The sequence below is a fragment of the Callithrix jacchus genome, chromosome 10, assembly GCF_049354715.1.
Source record: "Callithrix jacchus isolate 240 chromosome 10, calJac240_pri, whole genome shotgun sequence".
In the NCBI taxonomy this organism is placed as follows: Eukaryota; Metazoa; Chordata; class Mammalia; order Primates; family Cebidae; genus Callithrix; species Callithrix jacchus.
The window spans coordinates 78,846,326-78,867,533 of NC_133511.1; the positions used below are offsets into that span (position 1 = coordinate 78,846,326).

Consider the following 21,208-nt stretch of genomic DNA (forward strand, 5'->3'; position numbering starts at 1 on the left):
GGGAATCTCCTGGTCTGTAGGCAATAAAAATCTGTCTGGAAATGCGACGTCCACTCACCCTCTGCACTTTCACTGGGAGCTGCAATCCTGAGCTGCTCCTAATCAGCCATCTTGGATGGATTTCTGGAAATAACTATTCTTGAAAGATTATGTCAAACTTACCCTGAAACTATTTGGTTTTTATATTTTTTTAGCATCTACTTTTAATTATTTATTTGATAAAAACTTTATATATTGTGTATAACATGTTTTGAAAAATGTATACACAGCAGAATGGCTAAATCGAGCTGATTAGCATATGTTACCTCACATAGCTTTCCAGTTTTTGTGGTGAGAACACTTAAATCTTCTCTCAGCAGTTTTCAAGAATACAGTAACTTGGTATTAAGTATAGTCAGTATGTTGTACAAATAGATCTCTTGAACTTATTTCTCCTAACTGAAATTTTATATCCCTTGTGGTCTCCACTTTTTTCAATGCTAAGTTGCTAAACTTGTTAGTTGTGGTCATTTCCCCAATGACTGATCTATTTATTGATATTTTCCTCTTCTTTTTGATTCAGTGTTAGCAAGTTGTATTTTTCTGGGAAAGCATCTCTATCCACTGGGTTTTCTTTGCTTTGCCATGCATGTGTAGGGGTGTGTGTGTGTGTGTGCGTGCGCGCACATGTGTACATACGTGTGTGTGTGCCTTAGGGTTATATGAAATAATGTCTTATGTTATCTTCTAATTTCTACTGTAATTGTGGTTTTCCCACTTTCTTTTCCTTTTAACTTGTGTGAAGAGTTTATTTTGTCTTTCTAAAGGACTAGTTTTTAAATTCTGTCTACACTTAAAATTTCTATTTCATTGATTTGAGCTTTTATTAATTTCCTTTTCCTGGCTTCCTTTGGTTTCTTTGTGGTTTGGGTTTTTTTTTTTTTTAAAGCAGTGTATTTTATTCTGTAAATTTTCATCTTGATGAAGACATGAGGCTGCTTCATTAAAGTTCCTTCAAGTGTAGCTTCATTGTGGCTTATAAGTTTTAATGTAAAGTATTTCCCTTTTCATTGCTCTTTAGATAGTTTGTAATTGTCTTCTTAATTCCATTTGATCCAAGGTTATCTAGGATAACCTTGTTTCTTATTTTTGAGTTCTTGAAACTGCATATACACTAGTATTTTCTCATTTTCCTAATTTTTCTCATAAATGCATAAACAGCTGACATTTAGGGGCTCCTGATCCATGAGAAATAATCAGTTTTTTTCTAAAGTAGAAACATTAGCTGTATTGGTTGTTAGCCTATGAGGCTTTATCATAATCAAGAGAGATTTCCTTTGAAGAATTGTAACTAGCTGGGGCCTGCTCTTACAGATAACCTCCAGGTAAACCATCTCCATTAGACGGTTATATTTTTTTCTGACCTTTGCTAAAAAGATCTGTCAACTCTAAAGTTGTCATCTTTCCAACTAAGTTTTTTAATTTTCAGAAAAATAATGGATTGTATGTATAGCAGTAAATTTGGAGATGTTTTTTAAATTAAGTAGTATAGCACACAGCAGATAATTCTTGTTGAAAAACTAAAATGCTTTTATAGGCAGTAATACCTGTTTCATGTGTTCTGGAGTCAAAAGTGTAAAAATACTCAAATCCTTTTTTCCTCACAGACGGAGTATGCAAGGTTTGAGAATGGCCGATTTGTATACCGAATAAACCGCTCCCCAATGTGTGAATATATGATCAACTTCATCCACAAGCTCAAACACTTGCCAGAGAAATATATGATGAACAGTGTTTTGGAAAACTTCACAATTTTATTGGTAATGGTTTCATCTCTTTCCTATTTGGGCAGATGCTGCCATGATGTTTGATGGGGGAAGTAAGGAGGGTGGGCCTGGGAGGCCCTGGGCTTGGGCCAAGGGAATTGGCCAGGTTGTTGGATTGGGCTCCCAGTGGTCAGTCAGCAGTTGGATTTGCAGCATCCATAGGGAAAATTTGGGCTGAAGTCTGTAGAAGAGAAGGGGTTTTATCTGGCTAGGGTTTCTAAGGTTGGCAGAACTGGAATTCGGTTGGATAATAAAAAGTGATGGTCCTATGTTCTTATCTCTGGCTGCAGAGTAGAAAGACCTTGAGAACTTTTTAAAATCCTGATACTCAGGCTGCATCCTAGCTCAATTCAATCAGGATCCCTGAGGATAGGACCCAAGCATGTGTATTTTTTAAAATTCCATAGTTAATTGCAGTGATAGCCAAGTTTTAGTCTCAGCAGCAACATGGTATGCAAATCAGGCAAAAGCTGAGTCAGCAGGTTTGTATTTCAAACATACTTTGACTCATTCCATGACAACTTCCAAGGCCTTCTAAGAAGTTACATGCATTAAGACAGGAAAATATATAAAAGCTCTTAGTACCAAAAGAAATAGAAATTAGAATGCATGGAATGCAATGACCAGGAGTAGGAAAATGTTCTTCATAGGCTACAAAATCTGGCCAGGCTGAGCACAGTGGCTCACACCTGTAATCTCAACACTTTGGGAGGCCAAGGTGGGAGGATCCCCTGAGCCCAGGAGTTAGAGACCAGCCTGGGCAACATAGTGACGCCCCATCTCAAAACAAACTTTTAATGGGCAGCTAAAGGAAAGGAAGGTCCAAATGCCAGATAGTTCTGTGTGTGTTTTCCCCTAATACTTAACTTTAAAACAAGTTTCTTCTGGGACCTTTATTTGGGGACTTCGGAAGGTTGTTAGGAACATGTCATCCTCAAAACAGAAAATATGCAGTAATGGGTTTCATAAGGCTCATTTTAAAAAATAACATGACTTGATGAAACTAAAGGAAAAATGCCAAAACAAAACTTGATGGAAACAGTCTTGCCAAAAGAGGGGCAACAAAGCTATATTGTGGCCGGATACCCCTTGAGAGCCTACTTTATTCCTTTCTGTTGCTAGGATTAAGAACTAGAATCCAGAGCAGGAATTCTTTAGTTGGTGTTTCTGGTTCCATTGGGACAGCGGCTTTCAATCAGCAGTGGTCTGGTTTTTAAAAAAAAACAGGCTCTTTCCCAATTTCCCAAAACCATAATTTATACCTTTTGCCTACTTCTGTGGTGTAAATATCCCCTCCATGGGGAATTTCAAGCTACCAGTAGCTATTCAGCTCATGAAATTTCTTTATATTTAACAATGACTTTCATGAGTCAGTAGGAGCCAGCTCCTATATACCATTGTTAAAAAAACAGAAATTCCCTGTGCATATTAGATTCATCCAGGAAGCTTTAAAACATCTAAGGCCTAGGCCCCACCCCAGATGAATAAAAACAATCCCTGGAGATGGGACCCAACATCCTACTTTTTGTTTATTTTTTAAGCTCTGCTTGTAGTTGTAGTGTGCAGCCAGGTTGAGACCCATTGCTATAAGAGATTGGCAAATGAGCTGCAAGGACTCTCAGAGTTCACAGACACATGATTGGCATACAGCTGGCAAACATAATTTTGCATATAATTTTCATTTGTTCCAGAAAGAGAATCTTAACAAATGTGCCCTCTAAAATGTAGAAACCAACATTCAAGGGAAGTTTGGAATACATGCTCTTTAATGACATTGATTAGTATTCCTTTCTTTAATGGCCCTTTGGTGAAAATTGAGCAGTTAAAGGTTTGCAGAACTGGCAGGTAGGAGGCGCTTGTCATATAGGTGCTCCCTGTTGCTATCTAAGAATAGATACATCACCTTAGCAGTCAGATGCATAGAAGGTAAGTGTGATATCTGTTGAGGATCTTAAGTAGCTGCAGGAATGAATAGCTTCCCTGCCTCTCTTGCAGGGAATCTTAGCAGTTTGTTAAAAATCAATGCTGATTCTATTTCTGCATGCTAAGGATGCATGTCCTCACTCCCTAAAACTCTACCTCAGAGGGCACAGCTAAGATAAATGTGGCCTGGAAAAACATTAAAGCCCCTATTACCCACAGAACCTGACTACAGTTATGCACTGCATAGCAACGTGAAGGACGGACCACATGTGTGATAGTGCTCCCATGAGATTAACAGTGGAGGTGAAAAATTCCTGTCACCTAGTGATGTTGTAGCTATCATGTAATATAGAATAATTATGTTTTCAAATGTAGGTTAGCCTAAGTGTATAGTACAAAAGTTCACAGTGGTATACAGTAATGGCCTAGGCTGTCCCATTCACTCATCACTCAATCACTGACTCACCTAGAGCAAATTTCAGGCCTGTAAGCTCCATTCATGGTAAGTGACCTATATAGGTGAACTTTCTTTTTTTTTTTTTAACCTTTTATACAATATTTTTACTGTAGTTTATGTGTAGATAATGTTTACATACACAAATATTTACCATTGTGTTATAATAGGCTACAGTAATCAGTATAGTAACATGCTATGCAGACACTTAACCTCAGAGCAATAGGCTAATCCATGTAGCCTAGGTGTGGGGTAGGCTTTCTGATCTATGTTTGAATAAGTATACTCTTTGATGTTGGTTTGCATGGCAAAACCACCTGACGACACATAGAAAGTGTCCCCATTGTTAAGCAACTCATCACTGTATATCATTTATGCTCCCTTGGCACATAAGACTTTACAGCCATCCAGAGAACTTAGCAGGTTAATTTCAAAATGTGTCATTAAGCAACTAAATGAATTTCTTTAATATGGAGAATTAATGCCTGTCAATAGAAATAATAGTTTAGTTTTAGAAAAGCTGAAATTAAGCCAGCACTCTTGGATTATGAAAATCATCTAATTGATGAATAGGAGAAATTGTACCTTCTATAAAATGATGTAGTATTTGCAGATAACCTATTCAAATAATCTCTTATACTTTAAGTCATCTCTAGATTATACCAAATACAATGTAAATGGTATGTAAATAGTTATACTAATTTTAAACATTTGTATTTTTATTGTTATATTATTTTCATTGTGTCTTTTTTCCTCTCCAAATATTTTCAGTCAGAGATTGATTGGATCTGCAAGTGCAGAATCGCAGATAAAGAGGGCCAAGTGGATTCTTTTGTAGAAGGCTTGCAAGAAGTTTGAATAGATTGTGGAGGTACCAGGTGCTATGCTAGACCCTTTGTAAATGTTACATTGTATAATTCTCCATATAAAACTGTGAGGTCATTTTTATTCTCATTTTATGGATAAAGAATGTCAGGCCACCCTGAGGTCACAGAGCCAGTGATCAAAATAAATCAAGATTTGCAAGATTATCTTATGGTCATGAAATCAAAAGACTTGAGTTGAAGACTTACCTCTGTGGCCTTGGTCACTTAGTCTCCAGACCATAGTTTCACCTTCATTTATAAACAAAACAGTCAAATCTGCACTCTCTACTTCAGAGGTTATCACTGAAATATTTTAATTAATTCAGCTAAGCTCTGGAAAGATAGTACCGCCTTCTGGGATACAATGCAAATAAAACCTAGTACCTGTCACATAGCAACTCATGGTCCTTGAGAACGAAAGAGGCAGGTAAATAAACCATTGTAAGTTAATGATGTGCAGAGGGATGAGGTAGGGGGTTCTCAGGGATGTTGCCTCTATGGATAAGCAGACATCTGACTAACAAGAATAGGGGCATTTCCTGGGTGCATACCTAGGTGCCAGGGGCCGGGGTGCTGTGGTGAACTAGGCAGGTGGGCCGCCATCCTGGAGTCTGAGGAGGGAGGCAGGCATGCATCAAGTCATCACAAAATGAATGAAAACTGTATCTCTTGCTACCCCGCAGAGGGACATGGGGCATTCTTAGAATAGGGGAATTTGACCTAGTGCTGGTGGAAGCTGAGGAAGACTTCCTGAGGAAGAAACAGTTGAGAGCTGTCTGCATGGTGAATAGGCAGCCATGACCAAATGAACCTCTCAGCTACTTCCTTGTCAAAGATCACTCACTGCTAGAGGTATTATAATATCATATGAGACAATCTGTGTAAAGTATTTGGTACCGAGTAAATGGATAGTAAGCATTCAATATATGTTGGCTATTCTGATGGGAATTTTCATTCATTCAGCAAATAGTAAATGACTGTTGTGTGCCATGTCCCCAAGCTAGTTGCTGGGAATCAGGGCCCCTGTTCCTTAGGAACTTAAATTCCACTGGATGAGATGGACATTTGAAAAACAAATTGTACATGCCTGTGTGTGTTTACCGACTGCATAGCATGCTGTGATGGAGAAATGAGATGTACTACAAGACTTTTTTTTTTTAGGTAGAGACAGGAAGCTTGGATGCCTTAATGGAAAGGGAAACTACTAAATAGGAGCAGCAGCCTGATACTTAGAGGGAAATTAGGTCTACAGTGAACTGGATGAGGCTCTCAGGTTCAAAGTGTTTTCATTCAAACAATGCTCTGGCATCATCAAACACAAAAGTAACAGTCACTGAAGCATTTGGTGGTGTTTGAGCTTGATTAGATTTGCTCTTAGAAAGTTGTTCTGAGAATGTCATGGGGAATTGAGACCGGAGTGAGGGCAGAAGGAGTCAGGGACTGTCTGATGTGGAGGGAGCTGCAGTGATTTGGGCTGGAGAACTCAAGGTCTGAGGGAGACAGAGAGGGAGTCAAGAGACTCAAGGGGAAGCATGAGTATTTCACAAGACATTTTAAAAGATAAAGCCCATATCTGTGGAAAGAATGTCATTCCATGGCATTCTGCCCATCCCATTGCTCCTTGATTCAGCAGATATTTTGCTGGGTCCAGGCACTGCTGGTTAATACGGTGCTGAGGGAGGCACTCCTCCTGCAGTTTCTGTCTGTCACTGGTTATTGTGAAACAAAATTTAGCAAAAGTTTAAGACTAGAATGGGAAAAAGAGTAGATTTTAAATGTTCTGATGAAGTATGTGAAGTGCTTGGTATGTTGTTTAGCCTGATATAATCGTTCCACAATATATACTTCTGTCATCACACTGCAGCCCATAAATATATGTACTGTAAGACTTTATTCTTTAGGTAGGGACTGGAATTATTACTTTTCAATTTAAAAATTCAGATAAAAAATAAGATGATTGCCTTTATTTTTTAGGTAGGGACTGGAATTAATTACTTTTCAATTAAAAAATTCAGATAAAAAATAAGACAATTTCCTAGAGTAAATGATTGGCTTGTGGGACAGAATTAAAGAGAATTCTCTTTGTTGTAGCCCCCTAAAAACCAGAAACACAAACTGCACTAATTATTGTGATCTTTTCTTGGTCATAGATTATGAGTGAGACCCCATCTAGAAGGTATTTCTTACTTATGATAGGCAAGTTTAGATGGGCTTCAGGTCACACTTGTGGTGTTCTGAATCTGTTAGAGGACACAGAGTGAGGCTGAGTAAGTCTCTGTTGGACTTAAGACTCATTCTTCTCCAGTTAAGTCATGGTCGGCCTGCACAGATGGAGTATGTTTTTATTGGTGTGGAATTATCCTTATATACCTTCTTTTATTTTAACAGGTGGTAACAAACAGGGATACGCAAGAAACTCTCCTCTGCATGGCCTGTGTGTTTGAAGTTTCAAATAGTGAACACGGAGCACAACATCATATTTACAGGCTTGTAAAGGACTGAACATGGTTATTTATATATATAGATATCTGTATATACACACACACATATGTGCACATACACACTCTCTCCATTATCAAACGACTGACTGTAAACCTCACCACACAGGGTGGTGCCCTGGCCCCGAGGTCACCCCAACTTTTCTAAATCCTGTTTGAGTGAAGTCATTTTTTCATGTGTTCATACTATCATTGTAGCTGTGAAGTTCTGGTACAGTTGTAAAAAGAGAAATTGAGTTGTTTCTGTATGTTCTTCAAATGTGCAGCCCACAATTCCTCGGGAAAGGTGAACCTGAACAACCCAAGTCTCTCTCTGCAGAGCCCTGTTTCTAATTGTGGTAGAAAATATTGAGACAGAGCATTTGCCATGGGACATTTACAGCCTTTATACAAATGTATTTAGTTCTCTTTTTTCCAACGTAAAATTCTTGTTTTAAGATACAAGTAAAATTAATCTTTAAATATAAATGTAAATTAGTACACAAAACTAAGAATCTTTAGACTTATCTTTGTAACTAATTAGGGTGGAAGTTATGAAAGAATGTAATTCACTAAATTATTTTTTAAATGAAACCTTTTTTTTTTCTTTTTGAAACCAAATGTTAAACTTATAGCCTTAAGAAACGCTTGGTAGAAGTGTCCTAATGAGACAAATTTGTACTTTTTTCCTCAAGGTTAACACTAATCTCCTAATCCATTAAACTCTTGAACAGGTATTACAAAGGAAGAAAACTTCACCCCTTACCCTTAACATATATAGTATATTTAAAAATATAAAATTGTATTGTACTAATGTGATTATTTAATGAAAAAGAAAAGATGGCTCTTTTTGCAATAAGTAGATACATACTGAAAAAAATCTAAACTTACAATGTTTATAGTCTTGTGTGTGCAGTTATATTTTATATGGACAACCAAATTTTTTATTACGCTGAGTAAATATTTGAACCACTGAATTTTAATAACAAAATTTTTAAATTGGCATGAATACTGCACTTTGAGATGCAAAGTATAGAGAATTCTGTGGCTAGGAGAAAATTTAATCAAACAGACAAGTAAAAGGCTCATCAGTTTTAGCATCTCTGCTCTGCAGAAAACTGTAAGCATCCTCACTAGCCTGTGGATACATTCTTTATTTCTAGTGACCCAATATGCATATTAACCTGCTGTAACTAGAGGTCTGTGTGTGTGTATCTGTATACATATACACACATGCATATATAGTTCTATTCAACACATTTAGTGAACACTTATTTAGTGTCACTCAGTTGCTAGGTGCTGATATGTATGTATTTCTCAGTCTGTGTCTGTAGACTTAGATACATCCTCTCTAAGAACATTCATTTCCTTAGCATCTCTCAGTAAGTTACAGTTCTTGTTTGACTTAGGTTTAAGAGGCCCAGCTACCTATCTCTGATTTTTTCAAATAATAGGCTCATTTGGGAGATTCTCTTGCCAGAAGAGATTCAACTTTCCAATCTAAGTATTCCAGAGCATTGCCCAGACAGAGTTGGTTAGATGTGGCCTGGATGTTTTGAGTTATTTCCATAAGTGTTTCACTGGGGAGAGAACAGGGAGAAACGTGTGTCCACGTTTCTTCCTGTTTCAAAACTTCTGTTTCACAACAATTTCTCTCTCTCTCCCTACAAGTACTCTTTCCCTCCAACTTCCCAAAGAAAAGGTTTTTATAAGTGATAGGAATATATGAACCAAATAGAACATGAAATAAGTTTCGTAGTTTCTAAAACATGTCAAGATTTTTCCACCAAGCTAGAAAATAAAAAAACTTAGTTCTGCCGCCACCAAGTAACTTACATGCCCCCTTCCCTGTCTCAACACCTGCTTTGACCCTGCTTGTATTAATACATCAGTCAACATCTTGTGGTCCTGAGCAAGATGTTCACCTGGCTCATGGGAAACACCAAAACACTGACTAAGCCTGACCTCTCCCAAATGCATCCCTGGTCATTGGGAAGACCAGAAGAGAAAGTGCAAAACTGTCCCCATTTGGAATGCCCGTTCTTCTATAACCCAATTGGACAGTGCTTCTCTGCCCGTCATAAAGAGACTACTATTGGTTCTCTGATTCCAGGCTGCCCTGTGAAGGACTGCCCCAGTTGTCCCCTTTCACAGTCATCACATTTACAATGACTTGTTAAACACCCCTCTTAGGGATGTTTCTTTTGCTCTTATTTCCTACATCTTTCCTTAGGGGAAGCCCCATCCTCTCCCAGGAGCAGGAGTATATGACCGGGCAAATACAAATGGCTAAAAGCCAAGCCATCCTAGAACTTCAGTGGGAGAGATAACTGGTTCATATTCTATTCAGGAATAGGACTTTTCAGTGCAGCCAGACAGGCTCTTGGGATTTACTTTTCAAAGCACAAAAATATTGGGACCCAAGAAGACCAGCTAGAGGACAACTCAGTTGGTGCAGAGATGGACACAGCCCATTTGCTGACCTCACAGGGTCAGCTGGGTGCCCTGGCGCTTTACCACCTGTATCCTCTTGCTCAGAATGCCTTTGCAGTTGAGTTTTCTGGGTTTCTATGATTGACCTTGAAGTTTTCCTCCTTGCTCTTACAACATCAAAAGATTTTTAAAAGTTTATTTCTTATCTTGTTCTTCTAAAGCTTCCTCCAGGACAGATATTTTCCCTGTCTTAACCACTGGTCCATCATCCCAGTGGGCTTCTCTTTGTCTCTCTCTCTCAGATTAGACCCTTGGGTGAGATTGGCATCACAACATCCAATCGGAGTCTGTCTTTTGTCCTTCATTCTGTACGGCAGTCTCCCTTTGTTATAAAAGCTTTTTAAAGCATACTAAAGAAGCCTTCCCAGAGTCCTCACTACTCCTCCAGGTGCTCTACCTCCTCGAGACCCTCTGGTGCCAGGCTTGCTTCACGGCCATCTTGCGCTTTCACTGCAGCGTGGGGGCCAGTTTTCCACAGCCTAAATGGGGGAGCTGTCAAATGGGACTCTGGTCTGTGGGCATTCATTTGCCTCCTAGAGGCTGAGAATAAAACCAGGGCTTCTTCACACATGTCCCGGAACTCCAGCATGTCCAAGGTTTCTCAACCTTGACACCACTGACATTGTGGACTGGCTAATTCTTTGTTCTGCAGAGCTGTCCTGCGCATTATGGGAGATTTACTAATATCCCTGGCTTCTACCCAGTAGTACCACTAGCACCGCTTCCCCCAGGTTTCATAACCCAGCATGTCTCCCGACATTGCCAAATATCCCATCAGGTACAAAATGATCCCCAGTCGAGACCTCTTGCCCAAGATCTTACAGGTCACAATGACCACATTTGAAACTGTTTTCCTTTCATTTTACCCCTGCAGCCATCTCTCCCAGAGCCTTGTTTCATGTCATCAAGAGGCAGGTAGGACTATTAAGTGACATTGTGTCCACGTTTCTTCCTGTTTCAAAACTTCTGTTTCACAACAATTTCTCTCTCCCTACAAGTACTCTTTCACTCAGCCCTGGGGAAGTTGGAAACAGCAGGTCACCCTCATCTCTTTAATCAACTCACACCTGTTTAAAGAGTGTTTCTGCTTTCAGCTTCATTCCTTAGTTTACTGGGGTTAAAAAAAAAGCCTCAGCAATTTCCTTATTTCTCATGGGTCTCATTATCAAACCTTTACTTATTTCAACATATTTCCTCTGGGTTTCTTCTAGTTTCTTCCTTAAAATCATTGCTGTTTTGTAAATGTATTAAACCTCTGGAACATTTCACCTTTAGAGGTGGAGGATGGAGGGATTCACACCAGATGAGGCTTAGGGAACTTTTCTCTCTGGAGCTGAAAGAGAGCACAGTCTACTTTCCTTCTTCGTTTTGTCGATGAGAAAGTTGAGAGCCAGAGGGGAGGTGACATGTCCAGAGTCACCCAGCTGGTTAGTAACAGAAAAAGGGTGACACTTGGCTGGGGTTCCTGCCACTTTGATCCTTGGCCTCTCTTGGGGGAGGCTGCTATTCTTTGGTGCTCTAAGCTTAAACAATCCCTCAGAATGTGTGGGCAGGTCAGCTTAGGAGAGACAGGGAGATTCAGGATCCCCTGTGCCAGAGCACAGCTTCACCGATGCTGCTTCCCGCGCCAAATTGTCCTGTCCCACCATTGCTATCTGAGGCATCCACAAACAGGCAGGAAAGCTGGTGAGCCATTTTACTTCCTGAGGACAATTCCCTAGCCACAGGCTCTGAGTCAAATTTCTGTTTGGTAAGCATCCTAGCAGCAAGGTCCTGCACTCAGACCAGCCAAAAAACAGCCCCCGTTCCAAGTACTTGGTGTCAAAAGTCCCCCAATGACTTTTAAACCCAAGTCTTCTTAAGGTTTCAGTACTGTGGTGGCTTTAGCAGTTGTTTTTGTGCAACTATAAATTATTTAAATCATATGAGATGACAGTCAACTTTACAAATCAGGTACATACTAATTTGTGTAATTTTGTGTATGCGCTGGTACACTATACCTGAACTAACAAAGGGTAGAACTAATTCTGTTTGTCGGTGTTCACACCTGTGACATTAGGAGGATACGTCTGCATTGCTTATTTCTTTATTATGTTGATGTTTCTGTGGCAAAGCCCTGCACATGGCATTTCTGAAAAGCCTTAAATCTTCAAGATGTTGCATGTAGGGTATGCAGTGCAAAAGGCTGCCTCGGAACTGCGAGCCCTTTTGTAAGCTGGAAGCATTTCTCTTACTGTTACTTTTGTAGGAAGTTTTCAATTCAGAGCTGCCAAAGCGTTCCCGTAAGCAGTGCCTTAGTAATACCCTAGTCATGCCGCCAGCCTTTTCTTACACTGATTCCTAATGTTCATTTACTAATTGGCCCAATATTGGAAACAAAACAAGCAAAAATTGTCTTCATTTTATATTTTTTAAGCCCATTTTTTCTCCAGTTCTATAGGAAACTGACTACTTGGTCTAAAATCTGAAACGGGACACAAGTCAGTTCTTTCACCACATTCTCAAATGTATATACCAAAACAAAATGTTGCAACTTCATAGTTTACTATGAAAAGCAAATTGTACTTTTTAATGTTGCCTTTTAAATTCATGACCAAATACTTAGCTATTTGTGAATCTTCTGCACTCTAGCATGAAAGTGCCTTTGGTTTGAGATTCCAGCTTAGAAAAGTGCTGCCATAATAACGATAATTTGTAGAGAGACCAAAAATATTTTGAGATCACCGTAATGCCTTTGGTTTACCGGGATGAGTAACCAACCACAGGCCTCTGTTCACAAGAGCACGATGTGGTCCCCGCCTGCTGCTAGTCTGTCTGCCAGTGGGGACCCCCCACCATCCATAGCACACTGCAGCGGAAGGACCCCAGAAACTGTTGTGTTTGTGTGTGCCGATGACCCAGTGTGTCATTTCACCTTGTCACCCAGCCCTGCGTCCGGATGAGGGGACTTCCGCACAAACGACAGAATCTTGGCCGGTGGACAGATATTACAGCTTTCTCCTTCTCCTTGTTTCATGTTCAGTCTCTGTGGAGACTTTCTTTTCCATTCAAATGACAGTGCGCACTTATCTGGTTTACACAATGATACCATTTTGAAAGTTGGAAGTCTCAAACTGAGACTACAGTGCAGAACAAAACAAAAATGAGTTAGGGTTGTTACAATTGAAGTGTTCTTAGGGCAAACATTGACTCCAAGTATCGTGTATGAATGTGCTACGAGAAACTTCCAAAGAGCACCATTCACAATTTGGCATTTTCAAAGAATGTTCCAGCCCCCGAAGGGACAACTCTTTAAAGGCTTTGTTGGCTTTTATCCAAACCTTGTAGAAATTGGGAAAACTGATAGAGGTAAGGAAGAGGAGTGAAAAGGACAAGAAGGCCAAACACCAGCCAAAAAGCCAGGAACAAAAGATTTTTCTTTGCTAATATAAATGTAAAAATAACATTTATATTAGTGTTCGACTAATAGTTGAACATTAGTTGAACATCTTTGAAAATTAGCCTCTAAACTCCTAATACATATGTTCTGTCTGTCTCTAGCTGGTGTCTTTAAGAATATCCTCTCTGGGCTCTGAAATTTTAGGAATGATTCCTAGCCACTCCAAGTTGTGAGTATTTATAGAAATTTGTGCAAACAAACAAAAACTATCAAATGAAAATGTACTGAACCTAAGTTACAGTTAGCTGCTTGCTTCTCAACTCCTACCTGCCAGCACTATACCACAGTGTGGAAGAAATTAGTCAAATGCCGTTTTCCCACTTCTCTTTTCAACTGTTACTGTGCTTTGACAATAGTTTTCCCTCATAAAGTCGTTGCTTATATCATTAAGAATGAAGGTTTGTGTTTAAAATTTACTGCATTGCAAAGGGTAGTTTCACTGAAGTCATGCACCGTTAAATAAGATGAAACATTTGTATTTATTGTCCTACTTCCTATGCCTACGTAACTTCGTTTACTCTGTGAATTTTCATTGAGTCACTCACGTGCCACACTACATCGTGTTAGTAGGAGATGGCTTTTGTTTCCTCTTGCTCATCATTAAATGGGGTCAGATTCCATTAGATTCCACCCCTCTCAGGTTGACTCTTTTGTCTGCCTTCCATGATGAGATGGTTTCTCCTTCCCCTTTCTCTAAGAGAGGCCGACAGATCTAGGTGTTAATCAATTAGAAACCAGTCTCTGATTTTTTTCATTAGTCATTTTCTGTCATTAGTTTCACTGTGTAAATTAGGTATCAACTGCACTTCCTTCAAGAAACAAAAAACATCTCCCTGTTACCTCCTTGAAAGATTTACTTCTGTAGGCCTTTTTCAATAGGCTCATGACTGCAGACAAGGAAAAAAAAAAAAAAGTAAAAACAAAAACAGTACGTGCCTGAAAATGACAAAAAAATTTTTGTAACATTTAAGAAAGAAACCTGAATAGCCTTTACTTCTTCAATAATACACTTAAATTTTATGTTAACTGGTTTTTGCCACGTGTGTTTGTTCACATTCTAAATGACTTAATGGGATTCTCTCAGTCTGTGTCTTCGTGTCACGTGTATAAAATGGGCTTGTGACGTAAGCATTTCATCTGGTCAGTGGTTCCTTTGATATTGTACTGCTGCTGGGAGTGGGCTGTGGAACCTGCCTTTGGGTTACTGGGTTCCTCTTGGGTAGATTGAAGAGATGGGGGTGGGCATGGGCAAATTCTCACACGTTTTCTTAACCTATTTGCAGAAACTCTCAAAAGGCATTTGATTAAACCTCTTGGCAGTACAGTATTCTTGTATTTGTTAACGTCTGTGTTTAGGTACTGGTACCTTTTTGTTTTAAAATGTTCTAAGTGTTGGCTTTAAAGTGAGTTTATCTTTAGTATGATAGTTATATGAAAATTATAGGATTTGTGTGCAGAGAATTTTTTTATAAAGTGCTTTGTAAAAAAAAAATGTATTCTAGCTTTTGCGGTACATATGTGTGATAACTTTAATATCCATGACAGTTAAGTGCAATTATTTCATCACTCTAAAAATGCTATTTTTGTGTCAGTTCCTGCAGGTGTTTTCATGTCTTTGCAAAGTGACACATTTTGATGCCTTCTTGATAAAGTGGTAGACATTTTGTAGCTTTCTAGAAACTTTGTATTCATACGGTATCAATGAAAAATAAAGAAAATGAAAGTGTGGGTCACCTTTTTTATCTGTAGAAGTGTATGTTGTTAAGAATGAAATGAAGTATGTGTTGTGAGTGATGATATGAAGAACAGCGTAAAGGAGGTTGCAGCTTTCATCCTTTTGAAGCTGTCCACCAAACTTGATAATTGGAACTTTAGCTGTTACATCTAACAGGGTTTCTTTTTTTTTTTTGAGACAGGGTCTGCTCTCACCCAGGCTGGAGTGCAGTGGCACAGTCTTGGCTGGCTGCAACCTCTGCCTCCTGGGTTCAAGTGATTCTCCTGCCTTAGCGTCCCAGGCACCCACCACCATGCCTGGCTAATTTTTCTATTTTTAGTAAGAGATGGATTTTCACCATGTTGGCCAGGATGGTCTCGATCTCTTGACCTCGTGATCCACCTGCCTCAGCCTTCCAAAGTGCTAGGATTACAGGTGTGAGCCACCATGCCCAGCCTTTCTAACATGGTTTCTTTAAAAATGCCCACAAGTCAGTCAGTCTACCTGCCTATCTCACTCTTTAGTGCTTCATTAAAGTTGACATGAATTTTGCAGAATGGCTTGTCTGTGGATCCCAGACTTACCCTGAGAAGCCAAGTCCCCTGAGCCTTAGCATACCAGCCCAACCATTGAGTGTTTGTTGTTGCTGTTAACCCAACTTGCTGGGCACATGCCAGGAATGAGGGATAGGGCAGAGGATAAGGTACAGATATAAATAGAGCATGGCTTTCCTACACAGTACTTACTTACGTTCTTAGGGGCTGGATTGCACATTGAGCTATAACTCCCGACCCTGTCCTCCGCATCACCATGGGGTTCATGATTCAGGTGCATGCAGCACATGTGCATAACAAAACTTTGGATTCCCCAAGGGTTTACTGTCTGTTGGGCACTGTGCCAAGTGTTTTTGATACAATGTATATATACATTGTACTTTAAAATTCTCACTGTAGTTCCAGTGACATTATTCCCCCAAACTGAGGCCCAGAAAGGATAGCTTATTAAGAGTCATGACTAGTAACGTTGTGTGGCCTTAAAGATGATCATTTTGACAGTTCAGCCTGGACTCTTGGCGCCTGCATCTTGGCTCATTGTGCTAGGGAAGCAGCTCAAGACTAGAGGAGAAATCTGGCTTGAGGGCAGAGAACTTTGTTAAACAATGATGATCTTGGACTTCTGACAGACTCAAATGTACCTTGGGATCCTTCATTTGTGAACTAGACCTCAGAAGCTCTTGCTTCTCTATTTCTTTGAAGTCTGAGGCAAAGCCTGCCTGAAATCCCAAGAAGCATGCTCTGGAGGGGTGCATGAACAGTGTGAACTTGCCCGTTCCTTTGAAAGTGATGATTTTCACAAGCCACCACTTTTGAGAGGAATGCCATTGTCCAGTGAATTGCTCAGAGCAGAGGGAAGGAAACAATTTAGCATTTTGTTGAAGTCCTATGCAAGCATCTTTGCCTTTTTCTTTAACCCGCATACTCTTGAAAAGAGGAATCATTTCTAGTTTTTCAATAAGGAAAGTGAAGCCTAGAGATGGTAGAGGCCCTTATTAAGGTCATGCAAGCTGGTCATTGCAGCTCTTGACACTAGTGACACTTTTCTACCTCCTCGAAAACAAGGTACTTTAATACCTCAAAAACATCCCTTTTTAGTGCCTAGGGTTCCAGTCACTTTGAGTTCAGCAAAGAGAGTGACCTGCTATTTAAACCAACACTGAGTAAAGACTAGAGGAGCAAAGAGAAAGGTTCTGGTATGATCAAGGAACAAGCAACTTGGCTGGAAACCCCTAGTCATTTCTTCCTGCCTTATTGCTTCAGGGTATTAATATAAATAGCTACTACTTGTTGGAAGTCCTATTAATTACTATGAAGTAATCATTGTGAGCAACTGATAAAATTCCAATAATGTGTTATGTAAGCCTCTGAGGTGTTAGTGGGTAAAATTGCCTTCAAAGCCTCCCTCATCCTGTTTGATGCCCCGTAATGCCCCATATACCTGATTTTACGTAGGTTATCAAAAGTAGCAGATAGGCTGCCGATTACCTGACTGCATCTTTTTGGCAAATATTTTCCCACTTGCTTAGGTTTCCAAGAAGCTCAGAATTTTCATTTGTCACCTGTGCTATTAAGAAAATAACTAAAATATAAAGGCACAGAATGATTGAAAGTAAAGAATGAAAAATATATACTATCAAAACACTAACCAAAATAAAGCTGATGTAGCTATATTAACTTCAAACCAGTATAGCGCAAGGCAAAAATTACTCCTGGAGTTAATGAAGATTACTTCAAGAAGACATGGGTTTCAGTTAACCAGGAAGAATAAAGATGCTAAACTTGTTTGCCCCTAATAACATAGCTTCGAATTATATAAAGCAAAATTTGACAAATGGCCATAGAGGGAGTTTTTTTAAACTCATCCAGTTACTTATGGATAAAGCAGACCCCAAAAATGTAAGATCTAGAGAAATTGAACAGCATAATTTAATGTGCTGTTCAAAGTACAAAGTAATGAACCCCAAAATTGAGGGCTACATTATTTTCAAGTGCATACAGAATTTTCATGAAAGTTGACCACATCCAAGGCTGAAGGCCAGGAAACTATGGCCCATGAGCTAAATCTTGCCCACTGCCTATTTTTGTAAATGAAGTTTTATTGGAACATAGCCACCATTTGTTTACTTACTGTCTGTGGCTGCTGTCACATGACAATGGCACAGTGGATTCGTTGTAAAAAGATCCTATAGCTCACAAAACCTAAAATAGTTGCTATGTGAACCTTTACAGAAAATTGCTAAATCCCATCTTACACCAAAAGCAATGTTCTATATCCGGTAGTCCTAAAAGGATACTCATGATTCCCTTTCTTCAGTGTATAGACACTGGCAAATGGTTAAAGATCCCTTTGATATATGTGGCATCCTACTATCCTTCCTTAAGTGCCCCAGCCGCTCCTTTGATCTGTGATCTGTAGGTCTGAGAATAGGCTTAGATCTTAGATCTTGAAAGGATGAATGAAAAATGGTCACACACACACACACACACACACACACACACACACACTTGCAGCAGCTGACATCACCTGATCTTAATGTTTTATTATTAGAACAATCAAGCTGCCCATCTATCTTAACCCTATCCTGCCATGGTACTTAGCCATCTCTACAGATCCATATGGGGCTGCACTCCTCCCTTGCCATTCCCTGCTGCCTATTATGGTAATAACTAACTTGCTGCTGACAGCTAAGTGCTGTCACCTGGCCTCTGATGTTCCAGAATCCTATCATCCATTCACACAAGGAAAAACAATTCCATATCAGTGTCCCCTATTATCAACTCTCCTTCAAACCACTACAGAGTTTCTCAACAGCACAGCTTACCGACTAGTGCATTCACTCTGGTTTTCGTGAAGGACGTGTCTATGGCACATAGGTGGTGGGTGTTCTGGTCATAAATTAGAAATCTATCCCAATAGCATTGCCACTTTCAACTTCCTGAGCCCTGCCTCTGTTCTGCAGGGCAGTTCCAGCACCTCTGCTTCATTTACTCTGACCATGGTTCATTTCCTCCAAACTTCAAGGAGCTATCCAGCAGCAAGTTAGGATCAGCTCCAGGTTCCTGTATTGTAGAAGACTATCTCACATATTGATAAACTGTCCCTAATCTAGTCTAGTCTTAGGTCTTCAAAATTCATTCCCAGGCATGTTCTCCCAATTCCTACTGAGAAGAGTAGACTAGCCAAGAATCCTGCAGCTGATCCCTCTCCTAAGGCAAGGACCCAACTTACCCAACTGGGCCATGCAGAGGTTTTACCCTAGTAATTGGGCTAGAAGAAACGACAGGAGGTGGGGCAGACCTTGGAGGAGGCAAGCACTTTATCTTAGGAGGCATTCATTTCAGTTGAGGCCTTGACATGGTCTCCAAGCAAGGAAGGCTGTTATCCATCAGCAAGAGAGGATGGACCACTAACCCAGAGGGTTCAGAAGAATACAAGGTTCAGAGTTCACAGCATTTCCATCCAAATGTTCCCACCCCGTGTTTAGGGTCCCTCCTTAACTATTAGTGCCTGATTTTAATAGTATATTTGTGAGAGCTATCAATTCAGTAGTATTTGTAGCTTCTGCTTGTTTTTTTAGCACAGTCTGTCCTTTAGCTGCATAAGCTGAGGGTCACTTTAAATGCCAGGGAGTCCTCTGACACCCTGCCTAAGTTGAGCTTGATTGCCTTCCATCCTTGCACTGATTGCACTTAGCAACAACCGACCTATTCCACAGTCCTTATAAATTAGCACCACTCCCATCTCTCTTGTCATTCTAAAGATGATGTAAGTGAGTGTATCTCCTTACCTGGCCCAATACCAATTTACCACAGGTAGGATTCTTAGCTATTGTGGTGCTACAACATACTAAGGGAGACAAACTGTTTTAATTTAGGTTCCTCCAAGAAGCAGACCCTAAAAAAGGACTCAAATGTAAAGTTTATTTGGGACCATTAAGAGAGAGAAAAGATTACTTTGTGTAATAAAAGGTTAAATTCATGAAGGTGAAATAATTTAAATTGGTATGCACTTAATGCAATTGCCAGGAAGGATATGAAAGAAAAATAAGAGCAACAAAAAAAGTACAGTTCAAAATCATACCTCTCTCAGTAATTAAGGAAGCAAGCAGACAAATACTAGGAGATAGGTAGAAATTTTGAAGTATTGAAAATACACATGTGCACTCTGTGTACACTATATCCCCAAATTGTCAAATTAATATTTTTCCAATCACATGGAACAATATGAAAACCTATACTTGCAAATTAAGCAAGTCTCAATGCATTTCAAAGGATTGCTACAATACACACAGCATTCTCTGACTACAATGGATTTAAGATAGAATCGAAATAAAAGGCATCTTTAGGAAAGCTCCATATATTTGAGAGTTTGTAAACAGATTTCTAATTAGTAATGGGGAAAATTCATGAAAATTAAGTATTTAAAGCTGTTAGAAAATTCTATTAAAGTATGTGGAATTCAGCTAAAGCAGTATTTAGAGAGCATATAGGCAGACATGCTTAGAAATGTGCATATTAGAGACTACAGATGAGTCATTCAATACATGAAGTTAAACAACAAAATGAACACCAAAAAAAAAAAAAAGGAATGAATAAAGGTAAGAACAGCCTTGGAAGTAGAAAACACAGTAGAGATCAACAAAGTCAGCAGTTGCTTCTTCAGAAATACTAATAAAAATATATAAAACCCTGGCAAGACTGAAAGAACCAGAACGATTATAAGAAAGAAAATATGAGCATCACTACATGTCTTATAAAGATTAATAGAAGTAGGTTATAAAAATACACGATGTAAACTTTATGCCAATTTTTAGTATAGATAAAAGGATGAATTCTTTCAATACTATAGGTTATGAAAATTGTCTCATGAAGATGTAGAAAAACTGAATAGTCTTAAAATCATTAAAGATAACAGTACTTCCCATTATTTCCACACAGAAAAACCTAGGCCTATATTGTTTATAAGCTCTATCAAATTTTAAAGGAACAAAATTATGCATTCTTACACAAAATACTCCAGTGCATAGAACAAAGGAGACAATTCTGGTCTTCTAGAAAGCAGAGCCTGAGGCAAAGATTAAGATGCTAATATTTGGCTGGGTGCCATGGCTTATGCCTGTAATCCCAGCACTTTGAGAGGCTGAGGTGGGCGGATCTCTTGAGGTCAGGAGTTTGAGACCAGCCTGGCCAACATGGTGAAACCCCATCTCTGCTAAATACATTAAAATTAGCTGGGCATGGTGGCACATGCCTGTAATCCCAGCTACTCAGGAACCTGAGGCAGGATAATGACTTGAACCCAGGAGGCAGAGGTTACAGTGAGCCGAGATCACACCACTGCACTCCAGCCTGAACGACAGAGAGAGACTCTAAAAAAACAAAAAGATTCTAATATTTTATTTGGGAAATGCAAATTCAGCACAGTGTGAATGAGAGAAAAGTAGAAATAAAGCAAGGGAAATCCAGTGAACTGTGATGTG

The 21,208-nt window shown here is 39.4% G+C and overlaps 1 protein-coding gene across 15 annotated transcripts in view; it reads left to right on the plus strand.

Moving 5' to 3' along the window:
* The window catches only part of TEAD1 (TEA domain transcription factor 1), a 273,925-nt gene extending 258,735 nt beyond the window's left edge, over nt 1-15,190 (plus strand). For all 15 annotated transcript variants that reach the window (XM_078340545.1, XM_035265829.3, XM_035265833.3 and 12 more), the window contains 2 exons: nt 1,647-1,799; nt 7,437-15,190. In XM_078340545.1, the coding sequence (XP_078196671.1) occupies nt 1,647-1,799; nt 7,437-7,550 (267 nt within the window). In that variant the 3' untranslated portion in view covers nt 7,551-15,190. The remainder of the gene's footprint in view (nt 1-1,646; nt 1,800-7,436) is intronic.
* Nucleotides 15,191-21,208: the final 6,018 nt, after the last annotated feature.